The sequence below is a fragment of the Alosa pseudoharengus genome, unplaced genomic scaffold (assembly GCF_046254945.1).
Source record: "Alosa pseudoharengus isolate Yale_2024_CS ecotype anadromous, Long Island Sound unplaced genomic scaffold, YU_APseudo_1.1 YU_APseudo_1.1_scf_3, whole genome shotgun sequence".
NCBI lineage: Eukaryota > Metazoa > Chordata > Actinopteri > Clupeiformes > Clupeidae > Alosa > Alosa pseudoharengus.
The window spans coordinates 7,365,864-7,382,875 of NW_027468718.1; the positions used below are offsets into that span (position 1 = coordinate 7,365,864).

The 17,012-nt window shown below is 41.5% G+C and overlaps 1 protein-coding gene across 1 annotated transcript; it reads left to right on the forward strand.

Annotated features, from left to right (window-relative positions):
• The first annotated feature begins 1,528 nt into the window (after nucleotides 1-1,528).
• On the forward strand, nucleotides 1,529-6,923 carry LOC143100115 (E3 ubiquitin-protein ligase TRIM35-like). Its single transcript, XM_076263060.1, has 6 exons — nucleotides 1,529-2,464; nucleotides 2,587-2,682; nucleotides 3,296-3,526; nucleotides 4,516-4,538; nucleotides 4,626-4,744; nucleotides 6,078-6,923. The coding sequence occupies exons 1-6, from the start codon at nucleotides 2,063-2,065 to the stop codon at nucleotides 6,617-6,619; spliced, it is 1,413 nt and encodes a 470-aa protein (XP_076119175.1). The 5' UTR covers nucleotides 1,529-2,062; the 3' UTR covers nucleotides 6,620-6,923.
• Nucleotides 6,924-17,012: the final 10,089 nt, after the last annotated feature.

A 17,012-nucleotide genomic window follows, 5' to 3' on the forward strand; every position in this document is an offset into this window, starting at 1 on the left:
GCTCCAGCGTCCATGAGTCAAGCAGGAGGAAATAGGCCGACAGTCACTGTGTCCAACCTGCAGATCGCCACAAGGGGGCAGCAGAGTGCTACACACTACAGTCCTCTGCAGAGATGGACTTCTGCCCCATCATCTCGTACCACGTGGTCCTTCACAATGATGTGTCCCCCCTCTTGAGAACAATTTGAACTACAAGGTAATTGTGGGTTTTCCTTTTTATTTCAGTGCAAAGAAAGGATAATTTATGCTGACAAAATGGATCTACTGATTGGTTTATTTCAATGCAAGCCAAATTAGCCAAGTAATATCATTCAATTCAAATAATTCTGACATGTGAAAGGAAAAGAAGAAAACAATTACAATATTATTGGTTAAATGCTACTGTGTGTTTGTGTCACGCGGGTCTATCGGCTTGGTTTACCCGTGACCAGGCAAACAATTTAATCAACAGCAGGGAATGTGGTGGGCAGGCGAAGGATACCAAGACAAGGATTTAATATTATTTTGTTCAATTTATTAATCAGTTATGTTCTAGGCAGAAGATATTAAAACATCACAAGTGGATTATAATCCCATTCATGTCAGGATGGCAGTCACAAATTCCTAAAACAGTCTTCAAGTAAAACAATCAAGAGTCAAAACCGCGTCTAGCCACTAGGAGCGCTGTACTCCTTCCGACCACCGCACCAGCACAGTGAAGCGTAGAGCAAACGATCCCGTTTCCCAAACAGCTGACGGTCAGGTTGACCACGGCTAGCAGTTACAAGCTAGCGGCCAAAGTTCAAACACCCACAACTAGCATAGCGTGGCAGCAACAGACACAGCGGCAGGAGTAGTAGTAAGAGGCAAGCAGAGCAAGCAGGAGTTCCGTCCCCCAACGGAGTAGGCAAGCAGGCGGCCAGTAGAGCAAGCAGGAGTTCCGTCCCCCAACGGAGTAGGCAAGCAAGCGGCCAGCAGAGCAGGCGGCAAGCGGAACAGCAGGGTAGCCTACCGTCCTTCCGTATGGTTCGTCCTCCGTCGGTAGAGGTCCCAGCCGCCTAAACCGGGCACAGACATAGTCTGAGGCCCGGAGATGTGACGAACGCTCGACTCTCTAGTACAGCAGCCGGATATTCCGATCGCGGCCTCTCATCCAGGATCAACGTGAAGGGAACGATGCTATCACCCTGGAGTTTCTCTGCCGCTGTTGGTGCTGGGTGACTCTCCAACTATGGTACTTTTCGGACCACAGCTGGAGAATCACCCTGCTACACCCATCAACTCGATGCTGTCGCGTCCCTTGAGCATCCCTGGTCAGGGGATAAAGTAGGAAAGCCCCTCCCCCAACACACCTGTCCCAAATCTCATTTAACCAGCCACCCGCCAGGATTGGTGGAAATTATGGGTCCATTATCCCTCATTATCAGTCAACATTGGGAGCACCAGGGAAGGGTAATACACAGCACACAAGAACACACATGTGAATTGACACAGCACACAAATAAAAGCACAGCAAAATAGTTCCTAAACAACCAAAATATTCACACACGTGACATTTGCAATGATTTTATGGGTGAATTTGTAGGCTTGACTTTGCACTTTCTCTAGATAACCAACTGATGTGTTCCTTAATTCATAGAGCAGACTTAGAAGTAGAAATTAAGGGTCATTACAAATCATCCCACCTATGAGTAAACTATAACATGCAATATCAAGTTATTCATACCTGTCAATCATCAGAACAGGAGTTTCACTCCCTCTAGCAAAACTGGCCAATCAGAATCCTCTTCGGCCAAAGTCCCTCCCTCTGGCTCAACTCAACCTTGTTCAATAAGGAAGTAGGGAACTGAGGAAGACCGACTGGCACATTGTTTTTCTGTGAACTTTGAACAGGTACAAGTGTACGGGATACTTTTATATTCAATTAACAAACCAAATGCATGTCTCAAATGCATGTAGATGGACATGACAGCCTTGTGGATTTACAATTCATGTTGTAACTAACAGGATCTTCAAGCTAATTTGAAAGTGAAAGCAAATTGTGTAAGTAAGTAAGTATTCAGTAAGTATTCAGTATTCTACTATGGCATCGGAATCTTTTTCCGAAGAGGACTTCACCTGTCCAGTGTGCTGTGACGTCTTCAAGGACCCTGTTGTCCTCTCATGCAGTCATAGTATCTGTAAAGTATGTCTGCAGCAGGTCTGGGGAACTAAAGGGTCCAGAGAATGTCCAGTCTGCAGGCGAAGGTCATCAAAGGAACATCCTCCTCGTAACCTCCACTTAAAAAACCTGTGTGAGACCTACTTACAGCAGAGAAGTCAGAGGGCTTCATCGGGGTCTGAGGTGCTCTGCAGTCTGCACAGTGAGAAACTCAAGCTCTTCTGTCTGGACGATAAACAGCCAGTGTGTGTGGTGTGCAGAGACTCCAAAAAACACACTGGCCACAAATTTCACCCTGTTGATGAAGCAGCCCTTGACCGTAAGGTAAGATGTATTTTGTCGTGATCATGATATGAGATTTAATCACCTGATTAATTGGAGATTAATGAACAACTGGTGTAAGAAAAGATGATGCCATATTCACTGAAGTCTGTTATTTATTCCAGGAGGAGCTCAAGATCAAACTGCAGCTCTTACAGAAGAAACTGAAGACCTTTGAGGTGACTAAAGTCACCTGTGATCAAACAGCAACACACATCAAGGTGAGTAGGACCACATTTTATGTAGCATCTGTAGAGAGTATGAATCATGTCAGATGTACCTGTCAGCTCATTATTTGTAATGAGTTGGTTTTTACACATGGACTTGCTGTAATGATGCAATTTGTTGCATATAATCAGTGAGTCACATGCACTTGTCATTACAAAATATTCTTAAAGGAACTGTGTGTAGTTTTTCCACTATCATGTTTGCATTGGTTCGTGTGCAGTCCTCATATACTCCTCAAATTCATGTTGAAACAAAATACTCGAAGTTGGAACAAAATAGTCAGATGTCAAATATGTCCCCCACTGCTGTATAGCCTGTCTTGCACAGATGCCCTCTGTTCATGGAGCTTGAGCTCAAACAACTGGTTACACCAGACACAAGACACTGCACACGGTAGAACAAGTTAGACCAGTCTACTCAAATTTATTTGTACACTCCGTGAACAGAACACTTCACAGCTGATATAGACCCCACCATGATGTGCCATCATGTTCCAGTGCACTTACCACTGCTCTGCACTTCTGATGCCACTCTATGTCAGTCTGACTGAAGTAGTGTTTTGCTTATTCTTTTTCTAAATGAGTAAACAACATGAATGTTATTCAGACTCAGGCCCTAAACACAGAGAGGCAGATCAAGGAGGAGTTTGAGAAGCTTCATCGGTTTCTACGAGATGAAGAGGCAGCCAGGATAGCTGCACTGAGGGAGGAAGAGGAGCAGAAGAGTCAGATGATGAAGGAGAAGATTGAGAAGATGAGCAGAGAGATCTCGTCTCTTTCAGACACAATCAGAGCCATAGAAGAGGAGATGGGAGCTGATGATGTCACATTCCTGCAGGTAAGAACCATCCACTGACTGTAATGGTGTTAAATCTGATTACTGGTTTACTGTAATGGTTACTGGTTTACTGTAATGATTACCGGTTTACTGTAGTGGTCAGGTGGTTCAGTGGTCAGTGGTCATATTTGTTATTATGACAGAGTGCTGCAGGAACATGTCATTCTATTAGCCATCATTCTACACATCATGTTATTAACCACATACTGCAGACCTATATGATCTTTCCACTCACTACTAGCCAGCTTGCCTCATTGATTTTTAACATGATTATAGAGCCTAAATGGCAGAATGGATGAAAGACCTGCATTAGTGTTCCTTCTTACATGATGAATGCAGCAGTCTGATGCTAAAGGAGCTGTTGAGTAAGGGATAACGGCCGCCGAGGTGTCCTGTTATATGGAATTAATGGACGAGGGCGAGGGGCAAAGAACTGCTAATGGACTAAGAACTGCTAACGACTAATGGACTACTTTTTTGCACCTTCACCGTGACACCCACTCTCTTGAGCACCTTGCCAGGCACACACAACTAGGGACTATGGTTGGACTACTGTTTGCACCTTCATCACGACACTCACTCCCTTTAGCACCTCCCCAGTCCTGGCCCTGTCACTACAAGCGTCTTATGCTTGATCACCCTCAAGCACATTGGACTTTCTTAATTTAACTTATATAGTGTATTTAGTATTTAGTTTGTTAGATTCTTATCTTATCTTCTACTGACTTTATTGTACAGTGGAGTTTAGTTATATGTTTATACTTATACTAATGTTTACCATTTCTGTTGTAAGTGCATGTTGTGTGTTATGTCTTTACGCTACTGAGACCCTTGAATTCCCCCTTGAGGATCAATAAAGTATCTATCTATCTATCTATCTATCTATCTATCTATCTATCTATCTATCTATCTATCTATCTATCTATCGTGTGTGGTTGTATTAAATATTCCCTTGTTTATTACATTTCACTCTTTTTGTTATTTTCCAGAGCTACAAGAGCACAGTGGAAAGGTGAGTGATCTGCCTCCTGTCTCTCTCTCTTCTCTGTGGTTCTGAACCCAAACCCACAGCAGCACTGACTCCTGAATGTTATTCCAGAGCCCAGTGCACACTGCAGGATCCAGAGAGGGTTTCAGGAGCTCTGATCAATGTGGCAAAGCACCTGGGCAACCTGAAGTTCAGAGTCTGGGAGAAGATGCAGGATGTGGTTCAATACAGTGAGTTCACACACACACACACACACACACACACACACACACACACACACACATACACACACATGTGGCATTGAATTAATAGATGATACATAAACCTTAACACCTAAATGGAGAGAGATGGAGACAGAGATGGAGTATGCAGTAATGACCCCCCATCATTCCACTACCACCCCTGTTCTGCTGTGATCCCTTCATCCTGATGACTAAAGAGCATTTCACTCTTACTACTTCTCCTGCCTTTACACTTGGTAACACCACTATTAATAATGACCATCATTCACATCCTCATCATACATCACTCAGCCCTATTGATAATGACCATCATTCACATCCTCATCACACATCACTCAGCCCTATTGATAATGACCATCATTCACATCCTCATCACACATCACTCAGCCCTATTGATAATGACCATCATTCACATCGTCATCATACATCACTCAGCCCTATTGATAACGACCATCATTCACATCCTCAATACAGTGAGTACATAGACACACACACACACACACACAAACACACACACACCATACATGATATTGTATCACAAACAATATTGTATCTTGCTCCCCAAGAAAATGTTAACAGGGATGGCTAGAAAAGTCCATTGCAAATCTTGGGTTGGACACAAAAAACCCCATTTCATTTCCAAAGTTAGTTTTACATTTCAATTAATAGTACCCACTGTAAAATGCCACATACATGTATATTAGTACTTTGAGGCCTAGGCGGTTTTCAGTGTAGATGTTCTATTACTTATCTTGGTCATTGTAAGGGTGTTATCTATATATTAAGAGTTTGGTTCCAAAAAGCTATATCCTCCAGTGTAAAGCATTTGTTATTATTCTGTTTTCCAAGCAATTTCAGTGAAGCTGTTATTGGGTTATTGTTATTTAATTTAAATTTTGATTTATAGGGTTTTGAAAAATAGCTCTTCATATGCTAGCTAGGCTATATCATTTTCAAGATAGTATAGGCTACCCATATCTGGGAAAACTTTTATATCAAGGAAAATATTTTGTGTCTCATGATTGTTTTGCATTCATCTCATCTGAAGCGTGCCGGTAGAAATATCTATTCAAAAGCACAGTTGATCTGTGTATGCTATGATCAACTTTTGATTCTTTAATATAGAAACTAAATTCATTATTTTGGGCTGTTATTATATTATAGAATTTCAGCCCAAATTTGAATACCATGTAGACATTTGCTACAATTTAAAAGAACGGGTTACTCGGGAACGGCTTACTGTACATGTAAGCATGTACAAGTGTGTGTGTGTGTGATTGTTCTTTTTTCACTCAGACCATATGTGTTTTTTTCTTTACAGCTCCTGTGACTCTGGATCCCAACACTGCAAAACCCAATCTCCTCCTGTCTGAGGATCTGACCAGTGTGAGACGTGTTGATGAGGAGCAGCAGCTTCCTGATAACCCAGAGAGATTTGATGAGTATGCCAGTGTCCTGGGCTCTGAGGGCTTTAACTCAGGGTCTCACTGCTGGGATGTGGAGGTTGGAGAAAACACAGGGTGGATTGTGGGTGTGATGACAGAGTCTTTCCAGAGGAAGGGAGACTACACCTCCATGGGTGGACGGTGGTATGTGGTGTGTAATGGTGTTGTATATATGGCATGTGCTCCACCTTGTGCCCCCACTCTCCTCACAGTGCAGCAGAAACTCCAGAGGATCAGAGTGCAGCTGGACTGGGACAGAGGAGAGCTGTCATTCTCTGACCCTGATAATAACACACAAATACACACTCTCAAACACACATTCACTGACAGAGTGTTTCCATACTTTAATACTGGTAGTGTGTCTCCTCTGAGGATCTTACCAGTGAAGGTTTCAGTAAGAGTAGAGCAGCCCAGTTAGAGCTGATAGTGTCTCTGTGTGGACCAGAACTGATCAGCATGAGGAGATGAATCAGTTAGAGGAGACTCAAATCACCAGCATGAGACACACTGACTAAATTCTAAGATTTAAACATGCAATAATGTGTTGGCTGTTGTATAAAAGTAACTGTATCCATTTTTTTTAAAGAGCTACGTTTCAATTGTGGGACACTGCAGTCATTTAACTCACAACATGCAAGAATGTTTAATTACAGAGGTCATGCAATCATATTCAGTTTTCTGTTTCTAATAATAAAATTAGATTGTGAACATGCAAAAGCACAGATGAGTGTCGATGAAAATTTGATTGATTTGTGACCCATGTGTCAATACCTGGACATTGGATTGATGATTTATGGTGTACATGTCAAACTTGATTGATAGTCCAACCAAGTTGTAACTAAGCGTCATTCATATATCAAATGGTTTTGGTTACCTCTCTCTCTCCAGTCAGTGAAACTTGGTTTCCACCACCTTGGTTCCACCACCTTCCATTGCCCACCATTCCATTGCTCTTATCAGTGTGCCTTCCACAAACCTGAGGGGGTGGGGGGTGGGGGGGGGGGTCTGTGTCTTGTCAGGGATAGAGTAGAGCTATGAAAGGGTCAATTGAGGTATTTTTTTATTCATTCAAACCAATTTTTAAATTGCCTCTCTTTAAACAAATCACAGAACAGGGGAAATGTGTGTACAAAAAAGCACGGTGGAAGTGGAAGGAACTAAATATAACTTGATTCTAGCCTTTATCAAAATACTATTACTATGTAATGTTCTGCATGGTCCATAGGTTTTTTATTATTTTTATTAAATATTTTCGTTGTGTGTTTTTTTTTTAAATGTTATTATTATTATTTTAGTAAACCAAAACATTCTCCACAGCCTTTTTGTTAATTATAACACAAGTTTTTCAGTGGGTTGTGTGACCATTGTCCATTGTCTTCAGGGTTCTGACTATATCTAAATGATTTGAAGACAATGCATTCAGAGCAAGCCATGCAACTAGTGCTGTTTCATGGCCATGTAGTCCTAATGAATACCAACATAGCTGCACCTGTTCACCATCTCCATTGTCTTTGGCTTCTGACTATATGTAAATGATTTGAAGAGCTTGCAGGCAGAGCAAGCCACACAATAAGCACTGTTTCTGGAGCCATGACCGGGGTAGAGTTCATCATGAGTTCATGATAGTTCAGGGAAAGGGTCAAATGTGGTATTTTTTTATTCATTCAAACCAAGGTACTTTTTTGAATTAGGCACTTAGGTCTAAACAAAACACTGAACAGGGGAACTGTGTACAAAAAGCACAGCACAAACTGAGTGGAAGTAAGTAAATATAACATGATTTTAGCCTTTATCAAAATAGTATTACTTTGTAATGTTCTATATGGTCCATAGGTTTTTTATTTAGTTTTTTGGGGAAATCAAATTTGCTTTGTGTGTTTTTTATTTTGGGAGTTGTGTCATGGTGGGGGTTGTCATGGGAGTGTCATGCATGAGCAATTATGAGCGGTGTTGTTAGGGAGAATAAAAGCGGTGTAAAAGTATGGGTAAAGATAGCAAAGTAAGCATGGCTGGTCTGACAACTCCTGAAAATGCTGGGTCTAGTAGCGAGTGGCTAAGTGGGGCTTCTAAGAGAAAAAGCTCTGAAAGCTATAGGCTTTCTTGCACGCAGGAGCCAGATGTTGTTGAACTTGCTATCAATTGAGTGTGTCGTGAGGGTGTGTGTCATGTGTAATGTCCGCAAAAAAATCCAATTCATACTCCACATTCCATAAAAGATGGGGCAGTATACCTCCAGAAAGTGAGTTGGTCTACCCTAGAGTAACAACCGAGACACGTGTATTGCAGTTTGGCTGGCGGTTATGTTGCCCGCATACCGCCTCCCATGGCCGAAACTGGTATTATGACACCTGGCGGGCTGTGGCTAGTAATTTAGAATGCTAATTCAGGTTGATATCTATGCAGCACTATACCTTGTCATTTTTTAAATTATTTCCTTATTTCTTCTCATTCTTTTGATGCGTGTAGCTAATTTTTTGGATATTTTTACCTCAATTCTTACACATGGCACCTTTAAGTTTTAAGTGTTATTGTAACAGATGCCAGCTAGCGTAGCTGTGCTTGTGGAAGAGTGCTGCTGGCATGCGAGCCAGTAGCCTGGGCTATTGGCGTTCACTTGGCGCAATTGTTAGCGCGCTCGCCTCCCGATCCGAGGTGCTGCTGTTCGCGGGTTCGAGTCCGGGCGTGTGCAGGGCTGAATCGCGCAGATTCAACACAACGCAGGTTACATTATGAACGTGAATAAAAGAATCAAGGATTGCCAAGAGTCTAAAAAAGGTTTCAGCCATGTTTCTGTGAACTAAAATAAAAAAAATAAATAAATCATACATTTAAGGTTCAGAGGTAAGCGTGTCTAACGCCATGGCTCCAGGGCCCTGAGGGGTAGGTTGCAAGTTTGTGTGTGTGTGTGTGTGTGTGTGTGTGTGTGTGTGTGTGTGGATAGATGGATTTGGTGTATTTCACCATCAATGTTCCCTCTAAGCTGCGCGCAGGCCAGTCGAAGTGGATAGATTTTTCAGACCGCACACATTTTTCAGACCGCACAAACAATTTTTTTTTCAGGGGTTAAAAATCTGAGCATCAAAGCCGATGTAGGCTAGGTAATAAACATTTAAAATACTGACATGTCTGACAACCAAGCCGGATGTACGTTAGAATGTTTACATACAAAGTATCCTTTAGGCTACTCCAGGCAGGCCCTATGATGCAAACTTCTGGGTACTCAGATTAGGCAGGCCCTGCTCCAGTAGACACAAAAAATAGACACATAAAAATAGTCAAAATCTTGGTGTATTAATTGTATTGTAATTGTATATTAATTGACAGTGATCTAAATTTCAACAGCCACATGAAAGCGATAACTAAATCAGCTTTTTACCACCTCAAAAATATTGCCAAACTCAGAAGGCTGATGTCAAAATACAACTTAGATTCATGCATTTATCTCCAGCAGGGTTGATTACTGCAATGGACTGTTCACAGGCCTTCCTAAACAGCTTCAGGTGTTACAAAATGCCGCAGCTAGAATTTGAACAAAAACTAAAAGAACTGACCACATTACTCCAATTCTTAAGTCCTTGCACTGGCTTCCAATAAGTCACAGAATTGACTTTAAAGCACTATTGCTTGTTTATAAATCAGTAAATGGAGCAGGACCTAAATACCTGTCAGACATGCTTCAGCAGTACACACCTTCTCGTCCTCTCAGGTCCCAGGTGAAAAATCTGCTAGTAAAACCTACTGTTAGAACTAAACATGGTGAAGCAGCTTTTAGCTCAGCTGTGGAACCAACTTTCGGATGACATCAAAAAGGCCCCAACTGTAGCCAGTTTTAAATCTAGACTCAAGACCAAACTGTTCTCAGATGCTTTCTGCTAACTGTGCCGAGTTACAAATTCTGAATCTGCCTTGATAATTATTCTACCTTGTCTTTTATTACTTTTTTACTATATTTGCCTTTGTTTTTGCTTACTAATTATTCGTTATTTTTAAATTATTTTACCTTGTGTTTTATGTTTTCTTTTTATTATGATCTTTACCTTTTAATTATTCTTTGACTATATTGCCCTTATATGCTTTTATTTGTTATTATTGTTTGGTTTTGTTTATGTAAAGCACATTGAATGACCTCTGTGTATGAAATGCGCTATATAAATAAACTTGACTTGACTTGACTTGACAACATCCTCATTTGTAGCGCATTTGGTTCAAAATCTGAAGCCAAAACCCTTTTTCGGACAGCAGTCATATTGAATTTAGGGAATATGGGGGGTCCTGATATACCCAATCATAAATGTAAGTATTCCTATGGGTTTCCAATCATCAAAAAAGGTAAAATAGACATTGTTTGCATTTGTATCTCATCTGGTACCAAAGCTATAGCCGAATCCCTTTCAGGCGACAACCATTTTGGATTTGGCTGCCATGTTGGTCTCAGGGACCATTGGCTCGGGGGGGCTGGCTAAATCATTTCAGTATGCTCTCAGCTGCATCCGTGCCAAATTTGTTACTTGTAGATTAATTTGCAGGAACAATGGGGTGCATGGACGCAGGAGGCACGGGGGACGTGGGGGATATGTCCCACGCAGTGCTGAAGAGACATCCGTCGTCCCCCTCACTTTTGATAAGGAAAAAAAGCCTTATAGGTACGCTAAATAAATAATAACATATAGGATTTGCGCTAACTATGTAAAACTCCCCATTAACAGCATCACATCACTAACCACAGCCATCTACAGTACTGTAAGACTGCACAATCTCATATTCACTCTGTTGGATATCTGAAGCCAGTTTGTCTACTAACAATCATAAAACTAGATGTACCGCCGAGCAGTACAAAATATGACCGCCACCCAGTCCAGCACATTTTTTCCACAAAAATAAATCACGCTAAAAGGCCTATATGATTCTAACTGTCTCACTAAATTGCATTATCCACACTCAATTCTCACTGGTATCTGCTAGACAACAAGTACCAAAACATGATTAGTTCATAGATTTCACATGTAAAATTCATTTTATACAACCCCACCCCCATCTTGCCTGTTCATAATTCTGAGAAATTCTTAAATTGTGTGCATGTGTGCGTGTACATGTTTATGTTTATGTGTGTGTGTGTGTGTGTGTGTGTGTGTGTGTGTGTGTGTGTGTGTGTGTGCTTGTGTGTTTACCTGCGTATGTGTGTTTGTGCATGTGCATGCAAGCGTACATATGTCTTACTGTGTGAGAGTATGTGTCATACGTATGATTACTGTGAATGTATGTGTGTGTGTATCTGTTTGTGCACATGTGTGCACATGAAATGGGTTAACATGAACCCTGGAGGCAAACATACGGAAAAAAATGGTCATCCTAGGCCCTACAGTTCTCAAGATATTCACAGAGAACTGTGTCTGCCCTACCCTCCTTTCGGGGGGTCCAGTCCAGCGGGGGGGCTACAGATCAAAACAACGGTTCCATGCTATCCATGTGGAGGTACATGCCCACCAAGTTTCGTGTACCCCGGTCTTTCAGTGTCCCGGGAATCCTTGTTGGTGTACGTCACTAAATGTACACATAAATTATTTTATTGTAAGGTCCCCCATGAACGAAAGTACACAAAACTTGGCATGCATTCGGAGGGTGTCATAATGATGCTACACTTTCAATTTCGTGCAGTTTTGACCTAGTCAGCCAGAGATATTGTGATGAAAACACCTAATTTTTTGCTTTTTAATTTTTAACTAGGTGGCGCTATACATGAAATAAGTGGTAATGGGATGGGTTGACATGCCCCCTTAAGACCAACATACATAAAAAAGGTGGACCTCCTAGGCCCTACGGTTCACGAGATATTCACAGAAAATGGTCTCCGGCCACCTACAGGCCAGTTGGTGTATAGTAACATAAATTAATTTATTGTGTGGCCCCCCATGAACGGAATTCCACAAAACTTGGCGTGCATACAGAGGGTGTCATAGTGATCATACACTTCCAATTTCGTGCAGTTATGACTATGTTAGGTCACAGACACCTTCAATTACAACACCTCATTTTTACTTTTTTGTGTTTAACTAGGTGGCGCTATACATGAAATGAGTGGTTATGGAATGGGTTGACATGGCCCCTTGAGATCAACATACAAAAAAAAATGGTCCTCCTAAACCCCACGGTTTTCGAGATATTCACAGAAAACTGTGTCTGCCCTACCCTCCTTTCGGGGGGTCCAGTCAAGCGGGGGGGTTACAGATCAAAACGAAAAACGATGGTTCCATGCTATCCATGTGGGGTTACATGCCCACCAAGTTTCGTGTACCCCGGTCTTTCAGTGTCCCGGGACTCATTGACGGAAATTTGGGCATGCGAAAAAGAAAGAAAAAAAAAAAAATCTGACTAAACCTATATGACCGCCGCTTCGCTGCGCGGCGGTCATAATAAAATATTAAGAAGAGGTTATTTCATTGACATAAATCAAACAATGTCTTCTAGTGGACTGATGGCAATTGTTGGTATGGTAGGCAATTGTTACCCCGTCTTGTATATGGGAACCTGCCTTTATTTGTCCTGCTATAAATAGAATCAATCCCGGGCATAATTTGAGGATTTATGGTAGCCTAGTGCTCAACTCCTCCTGCTCAACATGACGTTAGCTGTTATGTTTATGATAACAAACTCAACTAGCCTATCAACTCGTTTTCACTAGCATAACTATAAAATAGAAGTCTATCAACGTTTTTGTTCTAAGACATTTATTTCAAACATAATTTCAAGACACAAATTGGATACTTCAGTTACCTTGGTGCATAAATCCCAGAGAGTAGGCTACCACACCCCAGAGTGATGGGCCTAGCGTTCTTATGCGTTCAGTGTAGGGTATAAACAAGCTGAGAATTTAGCGGTGTCACGTCTGCCTGTCACAGACGTGGGGAGTTCTTTGAAGCTTGGGATAATGTGATACAGTCACTAAAGTAACAGTATTTTATTTTACTTCTTATGTATTTTTTTTTTTCAATTTTATAAATGCTTTGTTTAAATGCTGTTGGAACAAATAGTTGATTATAAAGGCAACTTTCTGTTGCAATTTTCTGTGTGTTCTGGACTGGTAACTTGTTAAGCCAACACTTGTTAAGTTCTAACGTTGCATAAATATTAACTGCAAACACACAGTGGAGAGTTGATTTGGTTTATACCAGACAATTTAAGTAGGCCTAACTAGGCTATTTGATCATGTAGTCTATGTTTGGATCATAGGCATGATGATTCATTCATGGCTTCATAAAATATCAACATCCCATGTTGCTTTTTTCTACCATTAGCCCAAGTAGTGACCAGTATTCTACCATTGGCCCAAGTAGTGAAAACAATTGTTTGAAAACAATCAATGGTATTATCTTAATATTCTGGCAAGTTTAAAATATGATGGTCGAAAGTGGGCCAGAGGTGGCAATCCGATATCTGGCTCACTATGGGTTTGTGTTCACAATTTGGTCCCCCTCACTTTCAAAATATCTCCTGCGCCCCTGATGGGGTGTAAGGCCCCATACTACAGCCAAAACTGCTTTTTTGGACAGCGGCCATATTAGAATTGGAGGAATAAGGGGTCCAGATGCACCGGGTCATAAATATTAACATTACAATGTATTCCCCATGATCAATTAAGCTGAAAAAGATATCAAGTTTGTATTTGTAACTCATGTAGTTCAAAAGTTATAGCCGGAACCCTTTTCGCGCAGCGGCCATATTGGATTTGGCCGCCTTCTTGGCCCCAAGGGTCGCTGACAACGGCGCCCTGCCTAAATCATTTCAGTATGACCCAAGCTACATCTGTGCCAAATTTGGCGCTTTTAGATGAATTTGTGCGAAAATGTGCTTAAGGCCCCCCACTATAGGGTTGTTTCTCACACAGGTGAGGCGGAGATGGTTCTCCTGTTGTTGTTCTTGTCCTCCACTGTGTCCGTTCTGCAGGGACAGAGAGCGGTGCTCCACTGCCGTCCTCCCTCCTCCATCCTGCTTCTGTTCTCTCGCTCTTCCACCCTCCTCTCTCTCCCTCTCTCTCTCTCCTCCAGCCTGCTTCTGTTCTCTCGCTCCTCCACCCTCCTCTCTCTCCCTCTCTCTCTCCCCTCCATCCTGCTTCTGTTCTCTCGCTCCTCCATCCTCCTCTCTCTCCCTCTCTCTCTCTCCTCCATCCTGCTTCTGTTCTCTCACTCCTCCACCCTCCTCTTAGTCTAGAGGAATACGCCTGGATTCAGGGGAAAAATAGGGCAGGGAGAATGTCTCTTCTAACAAGGCTTTTCTCAATAGCCGATTAGCCCATTTCACAAGATGGGGCCGCTGTGTAAATCAACTTCCTGTGGAAGAGCACTGTCCCATAGACAGCAAAAGAAAAGTCCACAGGAAAGACAGAAACAGGAAGACGTTTTACCCTGCCAATTAAGGTATCATTAACATCAATGAGGCCGGACGCCTGGACACTTTGAAATTGGTCTATCGCGGAGAGGTGGCAGACGTTGTGAATATGCACATGTACTGGGTGTTTCATGAAAATACCGCCTGGCATCTCTGGCTAGCCTTTGCTTATGGAAAATGAGACATAACTTCTGCAGAGGTTTAAAGCAAATGTTTCGACGGACTTCAATTTCTTCAAAAATCGACTCGAGGAGTTCAGGCATGATGGTGTTGAACGCCGAGCTGAAGTCCACAAACAGGATCCTGGCATACGTCCCTGGGGAGTCGAGGTGGTGCAGGATGAACTGCAGTCCCACATTGACGTCGTCATCTGCTGACCTGTTTGCCCTGTAGGCAAACTGCAGGAGGTCCAGCAGGGGTCCTATTCTCTATATCCACATATTTACACATAAAATGCATGGATACAAATGTATTCCATTTTGTCCACTATTTTGTATTTTCTGAAATTCCTCATGTTTATCATCTTGACTTGTAGCTCCTATATTTCCACATCATGTAAACTGGCAAGAACTCGGCCAAACAAATATACACAGCCAGGATGTTTGTAAGGAAGAAAAGAGGTTTCCTTAGTTGATAGTCTTTTTTCCAGTAAAACACACTCCTGATGGTGCTACACTGAAGACTGAACACAAGCTTCTCAAACTCTGGCACATTATATGTAAATGAATTAGGCTTCTAATGCCTAACACAACCAAACACACCTAACACACACATACTACCACACATTTTTCTTCCTTCCTTTCCCACCTTCTCCTACCTCCTCCTCTCCTCCTACACTTTGACTTTGACCAGTACTTATAATGTCTCCTCTCTTATCCTCTAGTAAGAGTGTTGCCTGATGTTGACTAGATAGATAGATAGATATACTTTATTGATCCCCAAGGGGAAATTCAAGGTCTCAGTAGCATACAGACATCACACACAACATGCACTTACAGTAGAAAAAGTAATAAACATATAAAAAAACTCCACTGTACAAAAGAGACAGTAGAAGATAAACATGATACTAAAATACTATATACTAAATATACTATATAAACTAAATCAAATATCAACATAGTGAATAGGATGATAAAGCATGACAGGGCAGGGACTGAACCTGTGATTCAGTGTGCAGCTGAGGATGATCGCTTCCATGTTGTCCCTGTGAAGGGTGCCATGGTTGTGGACCCCTCAACAGACACAAACAAGATGCAATATACAATTGAAAGGGTGGGGATGTTAATATGGACAGAGAATAATGTATAATGTAGACAAGATAATATAACAAAACTATGTCAGTGCAAGAATAGGTTGAGGTAAAAGGGTTACAGCCATCGGTCGAGTATTGAGTATAAGGAATTAAGCATCAAGTACGCCAACACTAGACTAGTTCTTAATGTCTGCGCTCTTATCCTCTAGTATTAATAGTGTTGCCTGATGCAGTAGTGTTTCCTAGATAAGGTCTCCTCTGTATTCTAGCTTGAATCATGTTATTCTTTGTTCTGTAGCTTGAGTGTTGTTCATTGTTCTGTAAGTCGTTCTGGATAAAAGCGTCTGCTAACTGAATCAATGCAAATGTACTGCCATCAGCTAACAATGTGGGTGCTAACTGAGTTTCGGTGGCCGTCTGGCTGTGATGGCTCTGCCCACACCTCCTCCTCCCCCTCCTTGTATGACTGATGGCCGTCGTTTGGCCTTTTCTGTCTCCAGGTGAGAGCCTGACGCTAGAGAGGAAACCTTTATCTAACATCAAAGCACCATGTGGCAGACAAGACAAGTCATCTGCAAAAACTGATTTCTAACCAAGTTTTATTAATATTATATTAAGACTATAAGACTACAAATCTAGTTGGTATTGATTTCAGCATAAAGGGACTTACTTAGAGCTCTCTTGCGAGATTATTTTGACTTAATTTAATAAATAACAGTTTAGGTTTAACAATTTATATTTATTTTAAGGACTTTAAAAACAACACCATTTGACCAAAGTGCTGTACAATTGAAAGTGCAGGGGGAACAGTAAAACAGCATAAGTGAAAGCAGAATCTGCAGTTATATAATTAGATTCAACTTATATTCAACTTTATTGTCATTGTGCAGAGTACAAGTACAAAGCCAACAAAATCGGCTGCCGTTTGGCCTTTTCTGTCTCCAGCCTGACAGCAGACCCTTTATCTATATGCATTAACATCAAAACACCATGTGGCAGACAAGTCATGTCAAGTCTATGTATAAAGACCTTTAAACACAACACCAGCTGACCAAAGTGCTGTAGTATAATTGGAGGTTCAATAAATTACCAATCTACCTATCTATCTATCTATCTATCTATCTATGTATCTGTGTCTATCTATCTATGTATCTGTGTCTATCTATCTATCTATCTA

Coding starts and splice junctions, on each gene's coding strand:
- LOC143100115 (XM_076263060.1), top strand. CDS start 2,063: ATGGCATCGGAATCTTTTTCCGAAGAGGACTTCACCTGTCCAGTGTGC. Junction 2,465..2,586: donor AAGCAGCCCTTGACCGTAAG/GTAAGATGTATT, acceptor TATTTATTCCAG/GAGGAGCTCAAGATCAAACT. Junction 2,683..3,295: donor AAACAGCAACACACATCAAG/GTGAGTAGGACC, acceptor AATGTTATTCAG/ACTCAGGCCCTAAACACAGA.